Source organism: Quercus suber, unplaced genomic scaffold, assembly GCF_002906115.3.
Source record: "Quercus suber isolate HL8 unplaced genomic scaffold, Cork oak 2.0 scaffold_28, whole genome shotgun sequence".
Lineage (NCBI taxonomy): Eukaryota > Viridiplantae > Streptophyta > Magnoliopsida > Fagales > Fagaceae > Quercus > Quercus suber.
The window spans coordinates 1,796,612-1,815,698 of NW_027069493.1; the positions used below are offsets into that span (position 1 = coordinate 1,796,612).

A 19,087-nucleotide genomic window follows, 5' to 3' on the forward strand; every position below is an offset into this window, starting at 1 on the left:
CTCTGGAAAATATTAAAACTATGCAATAAGTAAAGAAATAAATCTCTGAGTATATTCACAAGAACAACATTATTTGTACAAAATTGTTTCGAACCAAAAAAAAAAAAAAAAATCTCTTTTAGTCTTGATAGAAATGTATTTTTATTATTATTTTGCAATGACTTATATTTTCATGTTGTGACAATATGTCGATGCATCACTTGAATACAGTTTTATATCATTTATTTGCAGAAATTGTTTTCAATTTTTTTCTTAATTTTAAAATAAGTTTTTTTCAATCTTGATAGAATAGATTTTTCATTTTGCAATGACTTATATTTTCATGGTATATGGAAATATATCCATGCATATCTTGCATATAAATTTTATATCATTTTATTTATTTATTTATTTATGTGTGAGTAGTGTAATTTTTAGGGATTATGTAAGTGTGCGTTTGGGACAAGCCGAAAATTTCAATTATTTGCAATTTCAGCTTATTTTTGCTACTATTCATGGGTCCTACTATATTTTTTGTTACTATTCATAGTTCCATTGTATTATTTAACTAACTTTTATCTTTATCTACAGTACTTTCTGTAAAAAGTTTTCAATTTTAGCTAAATAAGTTTGAAAAAATTGGATGGTGCATATTTTTTTGTTTTGGATCCATAGGTGCCAACCCAAAATTTTGAAACTAATACTTTGTTATCAGAAGTACAAGTACTCCTCATAAAAAACTCTACATAATATTTAAAACTACTCCTAAGTTAAGTTTAAAGACAAATAAGGAAATTTCATTTAGGCTTTATTTAAAAAAATTAATAAAATTCTTTTACAAAATTTAAAACTAATCTATTCTCACTTCCCACTAAATTTTTTTCTCTCCTTCAAATTGAAAAAAAAAGAAAAAAAAAAAGAGAGAAGAGATCTTATAGTTCCTGCCTCAAATTAGCCCATAAGTCTTACACCACCAAAATTTTTGAGACATTGCTAAAAAGTTAAGTCATTTCTAAATTTCTCTTTTATCTAAGATTCTCAAATTTTAATTTTTTTTTAAAAAAAAAAATTAAAATAACAAACTTCCGAAATTTTTAGCTTGTGGAACAGTTCAAAGAGGACATATTATTTCCCTTGAATTTTGACCAATCCAGCAAAATGACAAAGAAACAAAAGAATGACGGTAGCCAATGGGTGTGTTTGGATACTACTTATTTTGCTAAAAATTAAAAACTGAAAAACTGTAGCAAAATAATTTTTAAATGTGTGAATAGTGCCGTGAGCCCATTTTTAACGAAAGTTTTGTTAAAAAAATGGTTTGTGGTCCTGAACAATGCACGGACCCACTGAAATCTCTCAAAAGTTGCTGAAATGTGCTTCTCAAAAAAAAAAAAAAAAAAACAAAGGAAATGCAGACACAAACATACTGGAAAATCAGCGCAAACCAAACGGTCTCTAAGTTTGTACTTATAAGCTTACAAAATTAAGGTAAAACAGCTAAATCAAAGTCTCATTTAGACATGGCCAAAAATAGGGTGATCATTAGTATACATTGATAAATAGCATGTGGAACACTATAAAGAGGATGAACAAATGTATGTTTAAATATTGCAAAGGGAATGAACGAAGCTAGATATTACTACCACTTGATTCGAGTATTAGCTAGTTACTCATGGCACCGCCTTGTGGAAGTAAGAGGATGTGGTCAAGGGCAAGAAAGATGACCTTGTGCTTGTTCTTCTTTCTTGCACCAATGTCTTCAGTTGGAATTAGGAACACTAACACCGTCTTTAGTAAGAAACAAAAACTGGAGGTTCAACAGCAATTGAAGCACCTTAACAAGCCTGCTCTTAAAACCATCAAGGTTATTAATCACTTCATATAACATGTTTGTTTTCTATATGGTATTTTCAGCTTTGGTCTTAGAAGAATTGTTCACTTTTTGTGGGTTGTGGTGTCTCCATGACCCCAATGTTCAATAACAGTGTAATTTTATTACAACACTGAGAATTCAGACTGATATCTATGTGTGTGCGATGAGAAAATGTATTTGATACAGAGCCCGGATGGAGATATAATCGATTGTGTAGATATCTACAAACAGCCAGCTTTTGATCATCCTTTGTTAAAAAATCATACAATTCAGGTGACTATACTAGTTTAATTAACTAATTTTCATTTGGTATCACGAATAATTTGATGCTTATTGTATTGTGGTATGGGCTGGGTTTGCGTTGGTACCAATGCCGAATGCAATAGATGAGACCCCGTTCTCATCCAGAGAGGTTTTCATTCAATGAGAGCAACAACGTCTCTTCAAACTCCAAGTCTGAAATTACTCAGCCATGGCACTTGAATGGAAGGTGCCCAGAAGGAACTATTCCCATAAGAAGAACTAATGAAAAAGATTTATTAAGGGCAAATTATGGTAGGAAAAAACACAATACCGTCCCTAATGTTATTGATACACCAGATCTCCATGAGGTACAACTTAATTTTTAACCAATATTGTTGATTGATTTGAGCTTATTGGTATCTACTATAACGAAGGACTCAAACAAACATTCGCAACCTTTATTTTTATGGTTGAGTTTCTAGTATGCAACGCTTAGAGAGGAAGGAGATAGGTATTATGGGATGAATGCAGAAATAAACGTGTGGAATCCCCAAGTCCAGTTACAAGAAGAGTTCAGCTTGGCTCAATTCTGGGTGGAAGGTGTTGATAATAATGGTGTATTCCTTGATTCAATTGAAGCTGGTGCAATGGTATATATGATTTCATCTATCACCTTTTCTTTTAGGCGCATGCAAAACATTGAATTATTAATAATTTCTAATTTGTACAAAATTATTTGTATGGAGAAACAGGTCTACTATGATCTATATAAAGATTTCGAGACTAGACTCTTCACGTATTGGACTGTACGTGTTTTAATATTTGACTTCCCTGCCAGCACTAGCCATGTTTATATTGTCTCTTTTTTCTTTTTTTCTTTTTTTTGAAATTTTTTTTTTTAATCATGGCTGCAGAGTGATGCATATCAAAACACAGGCTGCTACAATATGATGTGCCCTGGCTTTGTTCAAATCGACCCCCGGTTGGCGCTTGGGGCTAGCTTCACACCTTATTCCGAATATGGTGGTGTCCAAAAGGCAATCAACTACTTTGTCTATAAGGTAGAACAATATTTCAATTTAATTAATTTATCAAATATTTCTAATTGGGATACACATATATAATCACATCATATGTAATTTCTTTTTTCTCTTGAAAAAATTCATCATAACAAATGTTACAGATGTATTTGAAATTCTTCTGGTTTTAGTTGTAACAGTGTATGTTTCAATATTTTTTGTATACACAATTTATTTATACCTAACTTATTTTTTTAAGACGGTGAATTTAAGTGCCCATGTTGTTTTGCACAAAAAGCTTCATTTTTTTTCCTCTTTCATTAGTCTTTATACCTTCATTTATCTTTCAAAATATAACAAACTGATTTGCATGGCATGTACAACGAGGTAGGACAATGTAGATGGACATTGGTGGCTGCATCTAAATAATATGTATCTAATAGGATATTGGCCATCCTCCCTATTCTCGGTCCTGTCTGATAGCGCTTCATCGGTTACATGGGGAGGAGAGGTGGCAAACGTAAAATTTGGTGGGCAGCACACCACAACACAAATGGGCAGTGGCCATTTCCCTGAAGAAGGGCCCACTAGGGCTAGTTACTTCCAAAATCTCAAAGTTATGGATGCTCAACAAGTTCTTCGGGGACCCAGGAACAATCATAGAATCGTTACGCATCCCAATTGCTATAATTTCTTAAAAGATGACGACTTCTTTTATTATGGTGGTCCTGGTAGAAGCCTTAATTGTCCATGATCATTTAAATTATTGTTCAAAATTAAGGAGAAAGAGGGAAAAATAAGAAAAGGAGAATTATTTTCTTCTTCTCGTCATGTCACACCAAATGTACCTACAAGCCATATGTGATTTGAAACTCTCTGATTCATTGATGAAAATAAAGAGTTATTCTATAGGTAGTAAAATTTTGAAATTATGTAATTTAATATACTGGAAGTTAAGATTGCATGGTATAGTATATATACACGTGCTTTTCTCCATTCCAAACCAAGAAATCTCATCCTATTCTCTATTTATTCTATCTTCATTGGTGTGCTTTGAGAGTGTGTCTCTCTTCCATTTTTTGTGGTGTATCAATGTTTGGGAATGTAATTATGTAAAGGTCCACAACTTCAAAAACATGGTATCAGAGCTAGTAGATTCATGGTAAGAATGACATTTTCCAACTAGATGGTATCATTTTAATTTTATTGGGTTACTAGTTTGCTTTTTTAATAATTGAAATATCTAAATGAAGGTGTTACTTGAATCCCAACATGTATGGTAGATACTGATAACATGACCAAAAGAATGTTAAAGAGCTTGAGAATGTCCAAAGAAGTATGGGATGAACTTGCTTATGCAGTCTATTTGTCCAATTATTGTTTCACATAATGATTGTATGAGGAAGAACCCCACATAGCAAGCCTAAAGCTAAAAGAAGAAAAATATCATTTTTCCCTCTATATAATGAAATTAGCATATGAATGAAGTTCTAGAAGAGCTTCCACTCCACCTTCATCACTAGCATCTCTTATTTATGAAAGTTCATCCTTAGGAGTCTTTCTAGTTTTCAAGGATATCTATGAGTCAATGGAGAATATAGATGACATCTCTCTCTCTCTCTCTCTCTCTCTCTCTCTCTCTCTCTAATAAGTTGTGCAAGATTTAAAATGGATTAGTGCTAAAAAAAACTATAAAAGGTTACTCGATGTTTATTTGAACCTTTAGTTTAGTCTTTCTACTTTTCAAAATTTACTGCTATAATAAGTTATGTTGGAATTTTCATGTGTGAGTAGAGTTGTTAGTTGGATGAAGGGTACTCTGTTGGTGATAGTTGTTGATACCTTATCTTGTCTGATCTCGATTAGCATGCCAAAATATTGATTTAGGCATTAAAAAGTGAAAACAATGCTTTTAAAAAATAAGAAAATGAATTATTACATGGAAAAAGATTTCCTATTCCAATTGAGCCTGGGATTAATCTTTATAATGATTCAAAAGTTCAAAATTTCAAACTTGCCATTTTTTGTTAAGTTTGACCAATGTTGACTATATCTAATGGGATTAGTCAAAAAGCGGACCTTTTGATCCAACCATCCAATTGACATAAATTTGTTACCATCTTAAAGATCATGAAATTACATTCAAAATGATAGTTCATGGGCCATAATCAGAGTTAAAACGGATAAAATATCAAGAATACACCAAAGCTCTAATTAAAAGTATTATTTTTCACATAAAAGGCATGATTTTCAGACCTAGACCGGACCATACGGTTTGAATTGGTTAATGGGGAAACTCTCACAAATATAGTTTTTCAACCCTAACAACCATTCTATGATAAAAAAGCAAGAAACCATTTGAACCATTATCGAACCACCTGGGATTGAAAACTGTGGACAGTTCTCACGGTTCAAGTTAGCCCTTCAAAAAAACAAAAGGTATTTACAAGCTCAGCAACTTATCACCATTTTTGAACCTTCAACCCTATCAAACGTTGAGATGAATACTTTTGCGATATTTTTAGACAAAAAAGAAGAGAAGAAGAAAGGAGCAAGGTGATGATGAAATGCTTGGGGCAAGAATTTTTGGAAAAAACAAGAAGAAGAACATTTTGATTCTTTTTATGAGTGGGATAGAGAAGAAGGGAGAGGAAGAGATTTGTGGAGAGAGAGAGAGAGAGAGAGAGAGAGAGAGATAGAAAAGTGAGAACATCTTATTATTTGAACATGTAGCTGTGTAGGCATTGGAAAAGTAAAAAAAAAATTAAATGTGTGGATGAGAGAAATTCAAAGTCTTTTGGCTGAATATTGCTGAATCTTGGGTTTATTTGCATTATGGGTACTGTTCCAACTTATTTAGGGAATTGAGGAAAGAAAGTGAATTTCAGCAACGGTGTTGCCAAAATTCTAACAAAAGTATGAGAGAGAGAGAAAAAGTGGGAGAGAGAAAATTTTGAATTTCGGCAATGGCATTACCGAAATTCTTGCTACCCAAATACGCTGACCGAGTGGGTGTGAAGTGCTCGAAGCGTACGGGTGCCCAAAGGAAACTAATTATGGCAATGCCATTACCGAAATAGGAGGAAAAAATTTGTGGCAATTGTGGCAATGCCATTGCCAAAAATGGGAGGGGGAAAAAAAAAGTGGATGCCGAAATCTAGGGAGGAATTAAAATATATATATATATATATAATGTGCTACGTACCCAATATTTTTATAACATTTTCACAACAAATCACAGGTAATTAGTTATTATTAGTTCAAATTTGAATTTAACACTGAGATTATTTTTTTAATCCAACAATAACAATTAGTAACAACCTGCCACTTAGAATTTGTTGTAAAAATGTTGTAAAAATTATGTGCACTTATCATTTCTCAAAAAAAAAAAAAAAAGTGTAATGGATTTGGGGCAATGGCATTGCCAAAATAAGAGGGGAAAAAATTTTGTTGCAATTGGTTTGTGGCAATGGCATTGCCGAAATAGGGGGAAAATTTTGTGACAATTGTGGCAATGCCATTACCGAAAATGGGAGGAAAAAATGCCCCAATTAGGTTAGTAAAAATCAAAAGGAACTTTCAACCAATAGTTTCTGAATAAGCATCAATATGTCAGGCCAGCATGAATTAACATAATGAAACTTTAATGACACATTTGTGTTGCACAAGGACACGTATATAATTGCAACAGCAAAAAGAGGACGACAATTGTTGAACTTGAATTCAACTATGATAATAATTTAAAAGTTAGTGCTAAGTATTTCAGTAGAATTGCAGAATATTGTTAGCAAAAACAACTAAATGGTTGCAATTCAAGGATATATTGCATAGTTGGTGAGACGAACTCAGCAAATGAACTACCTGAAAAAGAGTGATGACATTTACACATGGGAAATTGTATGACGAAAGGGCTGCTTTGTTGAACAATACCAAGAGAACTACAGGATGGAGGACAAAGCATGATCATAGTCACTTAAACAGCAATAATGAAACCCCATTGGTGATGACGAAGTACAAAAAGATAATAAAAAAATTTCCCCTATTTCGGCAATGACCATTGCCCCAAATCCATTACACAATTTTTTTTTTTTTTGAGAGATAGATGTGCATAATTTTTACAACATTTTTACAAAAATTCTAAGTGGCAGGTTGTTACTATTGTTATTGTTGGATTAAAAAATAATCTCAGTGTTAAATTCAAATTTGAACTAATAATAACTAATTACCTGTGATTTGTTGTGAAAATGTTTAAAAATATTGGTACGTAGCACATTATATATATATATATATATATATATATCCTCCCTAGATTTCGGCATCCACTTTTTTTTTCCCTCTCCCATTTTTGGCAATGGCATTGCCACAATTGCCACAAATTTTTTCCTCCTATTTGGAATGGCATTGCCAAATTGGTTTCCTTTGGGCACCCACGCTTGAGCACTTCACACCCACTCGGTCAGCGTATTTGGGTAGCAAGAATTTCGGTAATGCCATTGCCAAATTCAAATTTTCTCTCTCCACTTTTTCTCTTCTCTCATACTTTTGTTAGAATTTTGGCAACACGTTGCTGAAATTCACTTTCTTTCCTCAATTCCCTAAATAAGTTGGAACATGCCCATAATGCAAATAAACAGATTCAGCAATATTCAGCCAAAAGACTTTGAAGTCTTCATCCACACATTTAATTTTTTTTTTACTTTTCCAATGCCTACACAGCTACATGTTCAAATAATAAGATGTTCTCACTTTATTTATTTATTTATTATTATTTAATAATAAAATGGGCTGAGTGAGTCATATTGGATATGTATGAACTTATAGCTTGCATTTGTAAAAATTCATGACAACATATATGATTTTTTTTTTATCAAATATATATATATATATATTTATATGTGTTGATACCTTATGGCAATCGACCACCACATACATGACGTTGTGTGCCTCTATCCCTAGAGGGGGAGGCTTGCACTGGACTTGAGTGTTGTCATAGACACCGCATTTTATACCCCCTTATGACTTGGGCTCTTGTTCCCCAAGAATGATGAAATTCTAAAGCCCAAGGTTGGTTTAGGGTACGATCAAATTATAAATTGACTTAAGCAAAGTTTTAATGGAAAATATAACTCTTTTATGAATAAAATAAAGTTATTTTTGGAAAATAAAGGCCACATAAACCCTATGGCTACGTACGCATACACACGTATGCATACACAGGCTTGATGTATGCGAACGCATACATAGACCCTACATACTCAGTTAGGGTTCTAGAAGTTATAAAAGACAAGTTTTTCTGCATTAAAACTGAGGTTTGGAATGAATCCCACATCTTCTAGAAGCCGTTTCCAAACCCCTTTTTTTAACTATATAAAGTATTACATGGTATATTTCAAAAAAAAAAAAAAAAAGCAAAAAAAAAAAAAAAAAAAAAAAATCCTAAGGGAAAATACAAGATTCACTAGAAATAATGAATCAAAGATTTTCATTAAACATCCTCAAGTCAATATTTTATGATTGGGGCCTTTTCTGGTCTTGATCTTTGAGTTTTAAAATTACTAATCACTTTTATATTTGATTGTGAATAGATTGACTAAAGGAAATGGTCAAAATTAAGTTTAAAAAGCTTCTTGTTTAAGGATGAGTTCTAACCCTTTTCTTTTCATTTCCTTGTTTAATTCTGTTTTCTTTTTGTTTTCTTGCCTTGTTTGTGTTTTAATGTGTTTAAGTAGCCTAGGGTTTAGTAGCTCTCTATTTTAAAGCACGTTAGGTTGTTAGTTTCTTTAGTTTTTGTTTTTGCTCTGTTTTTCTGTATTTTTGTTTCTAGGTTAGTGTTCTAGGGCGTGTTTGCATGTGCATGCTTCCTACAAATGTATGTGGGCTTGAAGTATGTGTACGCATACAACTAGGCTACGTACGCAGGCCTATGTTTGTGCACGCATACTCGTGCCTAGAAACCCTAGTTTGAGTTTTTCTACTTTTGTTTCTATATTTCTTTCACAGAATATGTCTCTGTTTTGACCTTCTTTTATGTTTTGAGTCCCTATTTCTCTGGTTGATTTTTTTTGTTTTTTTTTTGTTTACCTTTAACATGCTAGATTAGGGTTTATTCTATTTCTTACTATGATATACTATGAATATGCATTAATATGATCATGCATCAATGCATAGGTGCTATGATGAAGGTAAGTGAGGTAAGGCATGCATTCATATGAACATGCATTTTGGATGTTGAACATAACAAATATTTTGTTTGATGCTTAGATACTATGCTTAGATGTTTGGGCTATATTTGATATCAATACTTTGTTGCAATGTCCATATTTCTACCATTGTGATATTTGTTTGCTGCCTTGGATGAGATGATATGATATGCATGATAGAAGTATGCTAGGTTTGATAGGGATTGCCATTACAGGTATATGTTGGGGTTTGGGTATGATTGATGATATGTTGATTGTTAGATGCATGCTAATGTGTGTGAGTATAGAATTCAATTTTGAATATGCCTTTAATAAGATTAAGATGTAAGACACAATAATTGGAAGCCAATCCATAAGTCGAGCGGTTTTGGATGCCTAACACATTCCAAAATCGTACCTAAACTTTAAACCCATACTCTGGTAGTAAGATCAATCCTTCCACATAAAGGCGCTATGTAAATGGTTCCTAGACCTAATCTAGGTGGTGACTCCATATTTTCTCTGCCTTGGTCCACTCGGTTGAGGTGTACTCCCTTTTCCTAGGAGGAAACCCGTTGCGCCCACAATGGTGACTCCGCTAGGGATAGAGAGTTTGATTCTAATGTGTCTTATTTCTTAATCTTAATAAAGGCTTGTTCAATATTTGTGCACACACTTTCACTTAATTCTTTTGTCCCTTTACCTTGGTTGGTGATGAGTTGGAAGATGAGTACACTCCATTTGGGCCAAAGTCTTTCGAAGTTCATTCCACCAACTCACAATATGTGTCATTGCCTATGATGGGCTTTGAGTATGCTAAAGGTTTGCCACCAATCCAAACGGTCCATTTAGGCCCAATGTTGGAATCATGGCCTACCTAGTTGTGAGTGACCTACTTATCTATCCTTTTAGCTTTAAGGAGCCTACCCACACTTAAAAAAATCTTAGATCCTATCAAAAAGGGGGTACCCTTTATATTGCTTGTTTGTTTAACCATATATCTTGTGTTCACCTAATTCTAAAGGACAAATAAAGATAAAAGATATAAAATTGAAGGATGACCCAAAAGTTATGGCATACCCTAAGATTATTGGGATAAAAGAAAAGAAGTTCTCACATATAAGAGGCTTATCCCTTAGTCTAAAGGTATATTTTAACTTGAAAGGCTCATAAGACCATAACCTAATTGCTATCATGAGTCCAAATCAAAAGGCCTTTCAGAAAAAAATAACCTTGGGTCTAAGATAACAAGTATGCTACGGACTTAGCACCTAACATTCTACAAGGTCAAGATGAAATTCCCTAAACTTGGGCCTCCTTGTTATATTTTAAGGCCTAAAATGATGAGTTTTTCGTGGACTTTGAGAGGAAGGCTACAAATATTATAGCTAGGGGATTACTTAAAAAGAAAAAAGAAAAAAGAAAAAAGAAAAAAGAAAGATGAATGATGATGATGGAATGAAAGAAGAAGAGATCAAAAGTGATAAATACATTGTAAGCCCATATTTGAGACAAAGGATTGAAAATCTCTAAGTACATTCTAATGAAAGCTCATGAGAGTAAGATGAGAGCTTTATTGTAAATAGACAAAGGCCCAATGAAACAACGGGCAAGGTTCATGAAAGGAAAGGGAGTGATTTTGTAATTAGGCTTTAATTAAAATGGACTTAAATAATTTTCTAAGAACATCTAATAAGGGACTTTTAGTTGGGACTTGTACTGACCAAATTCATTAAACCTTCCCAATTTTCCACGTACCACGATGTTTAACAACTTGACTCAAGAGGATATCGATCAACTGATGACTAAAGGGAAAGTCTGCTTCCTTCTACTAGAATTCCTACCACAACTAAGAACCACTCCTGGACCATGGACCTTTAAGAGGGCCTACGGCAATGATTTCTTTGAATTGGGAAATGCAGGATTGTGGGAAGATCATGACTAGCCATAATGGACCTTAACAGTAGGAGCAACTCAAGTTACCCTAGCCTACTTCATGCTTCATGCTTGAACGTGAAGCAGACCCTCATTCCGATGACAATCAAAACTTTGTTTTGGCCTAAGATGAAGATGAAGAAGAAGAGGATAATGATGAAGTGATTAGATATTGGAGTTAAGATGATAGCGATTGGTTTTTTGACAAGGAAGATAGAGATTTCCCCCACGAAGGTGAACTTCTGTGTGACATAACCAAAGCTATAACCATGTGGGAGTCTCTAAAAGATGAGGACCGGTCCACCAAGTTGAAGAATTTGTTCGAAGAGGAGGACGAGAAAGAAAGCAATGCACCCTAAAGGAGAGGAAAGGTAGAATTCATCATAGGATAACTTAATAATTGGAATTGGGTTGAGTTTTCTAAGAATATGGGAAAGAAGTTTTGTGATGCAAGTTCCAATGTACTTTTCAACATTTTCAATAAGATGAATTTTGATTTGGCTTATTTCGATGTGTCTCATAATATTGAAATTCTGCACTTAAATGATTCTAATGAATTTGAAAATGAAATTAATAAACAACTAGAAAGAAAATTCAACCTATGGAACCAACTTTTGAAACTCTTAATTTAGGCAATGATGAGAATCCATAATTAAAATTGGCTCAATCCTAAATGAAAAAGAAAGAAAAGATCTCAAAGTGCTTTTCATAGAATTTCAACAAGTGTTTGCATGGTCCTATGAAGAAATGCCCAGTATTGATCCCGAGATAGCTTAACACCATATTAATACCTATGCTCACATGGTACCCATCAAGCAAAAGTTGAGACACATGAGAACCGAATGGCTTTTAAAGATCAAAGAAGAGGTCATGAAGCAATTGAAAGTAAGGCTCATTAAACCGATGCACCAAGCTGAGTGGATAGCCAATGTTGTGCCCGTACCAAAGAAGGATGGAAAACTCAGAATGTGTGTATATTTTAGGGATTTAAACAAGGGTTACCCCAAGGACAATTTCCCTCTTCCTCTCATAGATGTCGTAGTGGATAATATGACCAGTACTGCCTTAGGATGGTTTCTCGAGATATAACCAAATCAAGATGGCTCCTAAGGATATGGCTAAGACTACCTTCACCACGAAATGGGGAATCTATTGTTACACAATAATGTCATTTGGGCTCAAGAATGTGGGTTCAACCTATCAAAGAATGGCTACATATTTGTTACATGACATGATGCACAATGAGATTAAGGTGTATGTCAATGGCATGATCATGTAATCCAATGATTGAGAAGGACACATTATTAACTTAAGGAAGTTCTTTGAAAGGATCAAGGAGTATAGATTGAGGTTAAACCCCAAAAGTCACCTTTGGAGTAACTGGGAGAAAGTTGCTAGGCTTTTTTGTAAGTGATAGAGGGATAGAAGTTGACCATCAAAGATCAAAGCCATATTGGATATGCCTCTACTCCAAAGTGAGAAAGGAATAAGGGGATTCTTAGGTCGATTGTAGTACATTAGTCGATTCATTGGTAAACTCACTTCCACTTGTGAGCCCATCTTCGAGCTTTTAAGAAATATTGAACCCCATGCATGGAATGATGAGTGTCAAAAGGCCTTCAAACTCATCAAGGAATATCTCCTCAAACCACCTGTCTTGATACCCCTAAAGCATGGAAAACCATTACTCCTATACCTCTCTATCATAGAAGATGTGGTTGGAAGTATGCTTGCATAAAAGGACGATGACAAGAGTGAGAGAGTGGTGTACTATTTAAGCAAAAGGTTCCATGATTATGAGACTAGAAAAATCATGCTTTGCTCTCGTGTGGGCTATACAAAAACTAAGACACATCTTCCTACCTTTTTAGATATGGATAATAGCTTGAATGGACCCATTGAAGTATCTATTTGAGAAATTCGCTTTGAGTGGGGGACTATTGGGATGGTTGATCTTGTTAGCACAATTTAATTTGAAATATATGGCAAGGAAAACTATTAAAGGAAGTGATGTGTTAGATTTTTGTGCCCATAACCCTGTTGAAGGAGAAGATGGTAGAGAAGATTTTCCAAATGAGGATATTTTGGACATTCAACTGGGGGCATGGAAGATGTATTTCAATGGAGCCATGAACCAATATGGGAATGGAATAGGTGTACTCTTGATCACTTCGAAAGGATCTCATGTACCTTTGGCAATTAAGTTAAACTTTGAGGCAACTAATAACATGGCAGATTATGAAGCTTGTATCGCCAAAGTGGAAGCTCTTCAAGAGTTGGGGGTAAAAGAGGCAGAGGTCTTTGGAGATTCGATCTTAGTTATAGCCCAAGCACAAAGATTGTGGAAGGTGAAAGAAGAACACTTAAAGCCTTTTTAGCAATATTTAGAGGATTTAACCAAAATCTTTGATAAGATTGAATGCACTATCATCCCTAGAGCTCATAATCAGTTTGCAGTTGCCTTGACTACCTTGGCCTCCATGGTTCAAATACTTGAGGGAGTATGGACACAACTCTTAGAGATTGAACAGAATTATGAGGTGGTGCACAAGAGGAAAGCTGAGTCTTCAGTCTTGGCCATAGAAGAAGAAGGGGTTCCTTGGTATTATAACATCTTGAAATTCTTGGAGTTGGAAGTGTATCCTAATGGTGCCAATAAAAGAGAAATCGTTTGATTAGGATGGTGGCAATGCAATACATCCTATATGGAGTTCTGCTATATAGGAGATCCTATGATGGTATACACTTCCATTTCTTAAAGAAGGAAGAAGCCAAAAGAATCATGGAAGGAGTCCATCAAGGTGTTTGTGGCCCTCACATGAATAAGAAGATGTTAGCAAAGAAGATTCTAAGGATGAGGTATTATTGGAACACAATGGAAATCAATTGTGTGGACTTTGTGAAGAGTTGCCACGACTGCCAAAAACATGCAAACTTGAATCACGTGCCACCTAGTGAACAATATAGCATGACCTCTCCTTGGTCCTTTTGAGTCTAGGGCATAGATGTGATTGGAAGGATAGCCCCTAAGGCTTCGAATGGACACTAGTACATTCTAGTGGTAATCGACTATTTTACTAAATGGGTAGATGTAGCCTCTTACATCATGCTAAAAGCCAAGCTTATGGCTCAATTTATAGAGAATAACATCATTTGTCGATTTGGAGTACCACAAGAAATCATCTTTGATAACGGCTCCCACATTGAGGGGGAAGTGCGAAGGATCATGGAGTTATATTAAGCATCACAAGTCTCCACCATCAAGAATATCCTAGCCTAGATGGTAGTAACATACAAGGATTGTGCCGAAAAGCTTTCATTCGCCTTATTAGGTTATAAAATTTCTATTCGTGCATCAACTGGGCAACCCTTTACTCTTTGGTCTACGGTAGTGAAGTGGTGCTTCCCATTTAGGTGGAGATACAATCACTAAGCAATGCTTCCCATTTGGATGAAAAAAAGATATAAGCAATTGGCCTTGATAAATGAGAAGAGATCTAGAGCACAATACCATGCAAAAGGTTGCCAGAAGAGGATTGCTAAGGCATTTAACAAAAAGGTGAAGCCTAGAAACCCTAAGGAGGGAGATTTAATCCTAAAGGTGCTTAGAGATGAAACATTTGATCTAAGAGAAAAGATGAAGCCAAGATGGTTTGGGCATTTTATTATCAAGACGATCATGTCAGAAGGTGTTACAAGAATTACAAATTTGGATGGAGAGGATATGCTTCACCCAATCAACATGGATAGACTTTGAAGAAGCAACATTTAAGAGAGAGAGAGAGAGAGAGAGAGAGAGAGAGAAAGCCTGCTAGGTTAAAAGTCTGAAAGGGCAGCCTAGGCAAAAATTAAGACAAAATAACCCTGCTAAATTGAAAACCCGAAAGGGTGGTCTAGGAAAAAGGTAGGGGAAATGACCACGGGCATGGCAACAATTCCTATAAGGACGTCATGGGCAAAAATTACATGGCACAAAAAATAAAAAATAAAATTAAAAAAATAAAGGCAATAAGCAAGTATAATAAAGTAGTTGATCAAATTAAAAGATAATAAATTTTTTCCATCAGGGATTTGGAACATTCCAATCCTTCATTAAACTTAAAAGAAAGACATGAGAATCATAAATTAATCTCATGTCAGTAGTCAGCCAAGCTTTCTAACCCGAAGTAGGATGGAGAAATCGGGGGAAATGAATGTCTCTAGCCACCATCCTTTTCAACCAAGTTTCATAGATCTTGCCTAAGACCCTCTCAATATAGATCAAGATATGAAAGAAACCATTATCATTAGTAACCCCATGGCGATCTCCAGATTGCCTTGCAATGCGATCTAGGGAATAGTAAGAGCAATAGTGAAGCCCAACCAAAGGAACACAGTTGACCATGGCTATAATGCGCCACTATTCCACTACCCATTGGACATCTAAGGTGGTAAGACGCTTCAAGAATTTTGTGAACTCAGCAGAGTCCATCTCATTGTTTTTGAGACTACAGTCATGATAATAATAGGGAGATATTGACTAGGAGGGACAGTGGGAGGATAAAGCAATCGAAGCCTCTCATATAGCCATATCTAAAAAAAGAGAGAGATAAGAGAGAAAAAGAAAGCATGAGTGGAAAAAGGAGAGATAAAATACAAAAAAAAAAAATGATGATGATAGTTCAAAGATGATATAAAGAGCCTCGATGGGTTGAAAACCGAAAGGTAATCCATGTAAAAATTAATGGAATCCCGCTAGGTTGAGAACCTAGGACAAAATTAGGGATCATAACTGAAGGAGGAGAGGACTCCTTGCAAAGAAGGTTGCTTCCTCCCTATGAACAGCATCCAAACCATTGCGAGTTTCAGTCAAGATTATGCCTACAAGGCTTCCCTTATTCAGATTGTTGACCACCAAGCACATCTTTTGATCTACCTGATATGCTTCATGAACCAAGAAATACCTCGCAATGAGACATAAAAGGAAGGCATTGAGATAATGTGAGCATGCCCTACCAGCCATAGGAGTGGCCAACTGAGAGAAGTATGTAAAAACCATGTGGATGTTCAACTTGTTAAGCATACACCATTGCTATGTTGTGGCCAAAGAAATTCCCGAAAGGTCATGAGTCAAGTTAACAAAATCCTCGCCAATGGTGGGAAGGATGAGAGTGCTAACATCGAGTTTGCCCATGATTGCAGTAGAGCATCTTTGAAACTAGGGCCAAGCCTCTTGATCCATGCCGAAACTTCTAAAGGAGAGAATTCTACCAATGGAAGTCCTTGAAAGGTGTTTCTTGAGCTTAGAATATGTTTTGTGAAGGTTTGGAGGTCTCCAATGGCTATTTTATACTTAAATGAGGCGACTAGGGTTTTTCTAGCCTGCGTCATGCATATGCAGGGTCAAGGCTATGTAAGCATGGTCAACACCCATGTACACAGACCCGTGTATGCGTATGTAGGGAAGAAGGTAGAAATAGATCCTTTTCTCCTTGAGTGTGACTCTTTCCCCAAGACTTATCCTATGATTCCTACAGTCTAAGGGACTATTCAAGGCATAATCAAGCTCATATTTTCAAGCATTGAAGTTCAAGAAAAATAAAATTGCATGAAAATAAATGTAATCATCCCCGTGAGTTGTAAATTAAGTACATGTCCTAAAAGAAGAAAAAACAAGCATAAATGTAAAAGATGTTCTATAAAATACAACCTACTGTCTCAAATCATATCCAAAGTACATAAATACATACTTAAAAAAAAAAAAGAGAGAGAGGAAAAAAAAAAACAAAACAAAATTAGTAAAAAGAAAAGACTGTGTTTGTGTTTGTTTATCTGTTTGTCTGCAAGATCATCAGAAGCGCCTTTTCCTTGGCTGATAGCTAGAAGTAGTCTCTAAATCCCACGACCCCACCATCATTATCATTATCATCATCATCATCATCATCATCATCACCATCACTCGGATAGGCTAACCCTCAAAGATTGTACATCTGCATGGAATACTCAGTCACCTCCTGCTTAAAGTTTTCAGCTAGCCAAACGAGCTCCTCATGCTCCTATACAGTGGGCTGAATTGGGAAGAAGATAGTGTTAGAACAAGAAATTGAAAGAAATAAGAAAAGAAAAGGATGGACAAGGCAAAGAATGGACGAGAACTCACTGCTCGTGTACCTTTAGGAAAAGGGTAACCCATGACATTTGTGTTGTGGCCAACTGCACACTCCTGAGTGAAGCCATTAGGATTGTAGGCATAGACTAACCAAGGTAGATGAGAAGCGCCAATAGAAGCACAGTAGTAGGGCTAGCCTGACATAAGTGTTCCTTTCGAATATCATCATGTAAAGTAATGCAAAAGAAAAATGGAAATAAATGAGAAAAGGAAGAACATATACTGCAGTAGTGAAAGAGGGCATGAGGTGAGTATCGTTGAACTCATCATAGTCCGGCTCATCCGTGACCTGCATGGCATAAGGAATGTTGTTCCTCCATAAATAGTACTCAGCGTTTGTCATGGAAAGCGGGGAAAGCATAAACGCAAGAGGATCCATTAGAACCTGTGGGGTATCCTCACCCACCCATCAACTGGTAGTGTACCCTTTCCATCAAGTAAAGTGCTCTCAAGCCAACACCCTTGAAGGGTTGGGTGATTCTAGAAGTGATAAGAGAAATTGCCTTTATGTTCGGGTCCACAACAAGGGGAAGGCCGGCCCATGGGCTCTATATGACCTAGACAACATATAGGGTTAAAAGAAAAGTCCTAAGAAACATGCAAAGGGAATAATAAGAGGCATTGAATTCCTAATGCACCTCACTAGAAGATAGCCCATTAAAGTGAACCTTAACTGAAGGGAAGCTCTTCAAATCTACCTCTGCTCCCTAAGCAATAAGACTGTTTACACGGCCTAGTGTTGGAAAAGAAAGCACAGTTTGCAAGATGACAAGAAAAGTAGTTATAGTTTGCAAGATGACAAGAAAAGAAGTTACAATTTGAAAGATGATAATTTGCAAGATGACAAGAAAAGTAGTTACAGTTTACAAGATGATAGTTTGCAAGATAAAGGCATAGATGCAGTTTGCAAGAGCATGAGGTACAATTTTTTAGCCTAGATGACATGTGGATGAACATGATTGCAATAATGGGAAATACATGAGCTACAAAAGAAAAAGGAAAAGAAACTAACCTCTAGGAGCTTCTAAGCCCTATTAGTTGATGTGGACATAAGAAGGGAGTCGCTAATAGGCCAAGACTGTATTGACCCCTTAAGTGAATTAACCAATTAATTAGCCAAGTGAATTAATTAAGTCAATTTAACATGCAATACACGTGGTAGCACAAACAAATCACCAAATAATTAAATGCAACGAAAATTAAATTTGACACAAGTGATTTGTTTACGAATGAAGAAAACTACCGAGGTAAAACCCTATCAGGTGAATTTAAGATCACCATTCTTGAGAATCCAATATTATCAAAACAAGCGGCTACAAGTAAAGGAATCCCAGTACCTTATACCAACCAACAGTTGAAACTTTACCCCAATACACAATTGGACTTGTAATGTAGTGACAATCTCTCCTTTCAATGCACAGCTCCAAGTACATGATTAACCAATTGATGCACGGATCCTAGTACTTGACTAACACACCAACGATGTACAAACACAGCAGCTTGTTCACAACTAACCAATCGATGCACGAATCCCAGTACGTGACTAACACACCAAGCTCCTTGTTCACAAAACACTACGATGTACAAACGCAGCAGCTTCTTTAAGAGAAAGATGAAGTAGGGCAAATTGTCTCTGGTCACAATATGCATGAATAAAACCTTTGCATCAAGTTTCATCAACTAAGGCAGCCCTTAAAATAATCCTTATATA

The 19,087-nt window shown here is 35.5% G+C and overlaps 2 protein-coding genes across 2 annotated transcripts; both read left to right on the plus strand.

Annotated features, from left to right (window-relative positions):
- Nucleotides 1-1,732: 1,732 nt before the first annotated feature.
- LOC112029298 (protein neprosin) lies at nucleotides 1,733-3,868 on the plus strand. The gene is made up of 7 exons (XM_065770184.1): nucleotides 1,733-1,843; nucleotides 2,039-2,125; nucleotides 2,239-2,463; nucleotides 2,578-2,739; nucleotides 2,842-2,901; nucleotides 3,010-3,156; nucleotides 3,506-3,868. Exons 1-7 carry the CDS (start codon nucleotides 1,733-1,735, stop codon nucleotides 3,866-3,868), a joined length of 1,155 nt encoding a protein of 384 aa, XP_065626256.1.
- A 9,249-nt stretch (nucleotides 3,869-13,117) lies between these two features.
- Nucleotides 13,118-13,903, plus strand: LOC112029297 (uncharacterized). Its single transcript, XM_024061985.2, has 2 exons — nucleotides 13,118-13,576; nucleotides 13,679-13,903. Exons 1-2 carry the CDS (start codon nucleotides 13,118-13,120, stop codon nucleotides 13,901-13,903), a joined length of 684 nt encoding a protein of 227 aa, XP_023917753.2.
- The last annotated feature ends 5,184 nt before the right edge of the window (nucleotides 13,904-19,087 follow it).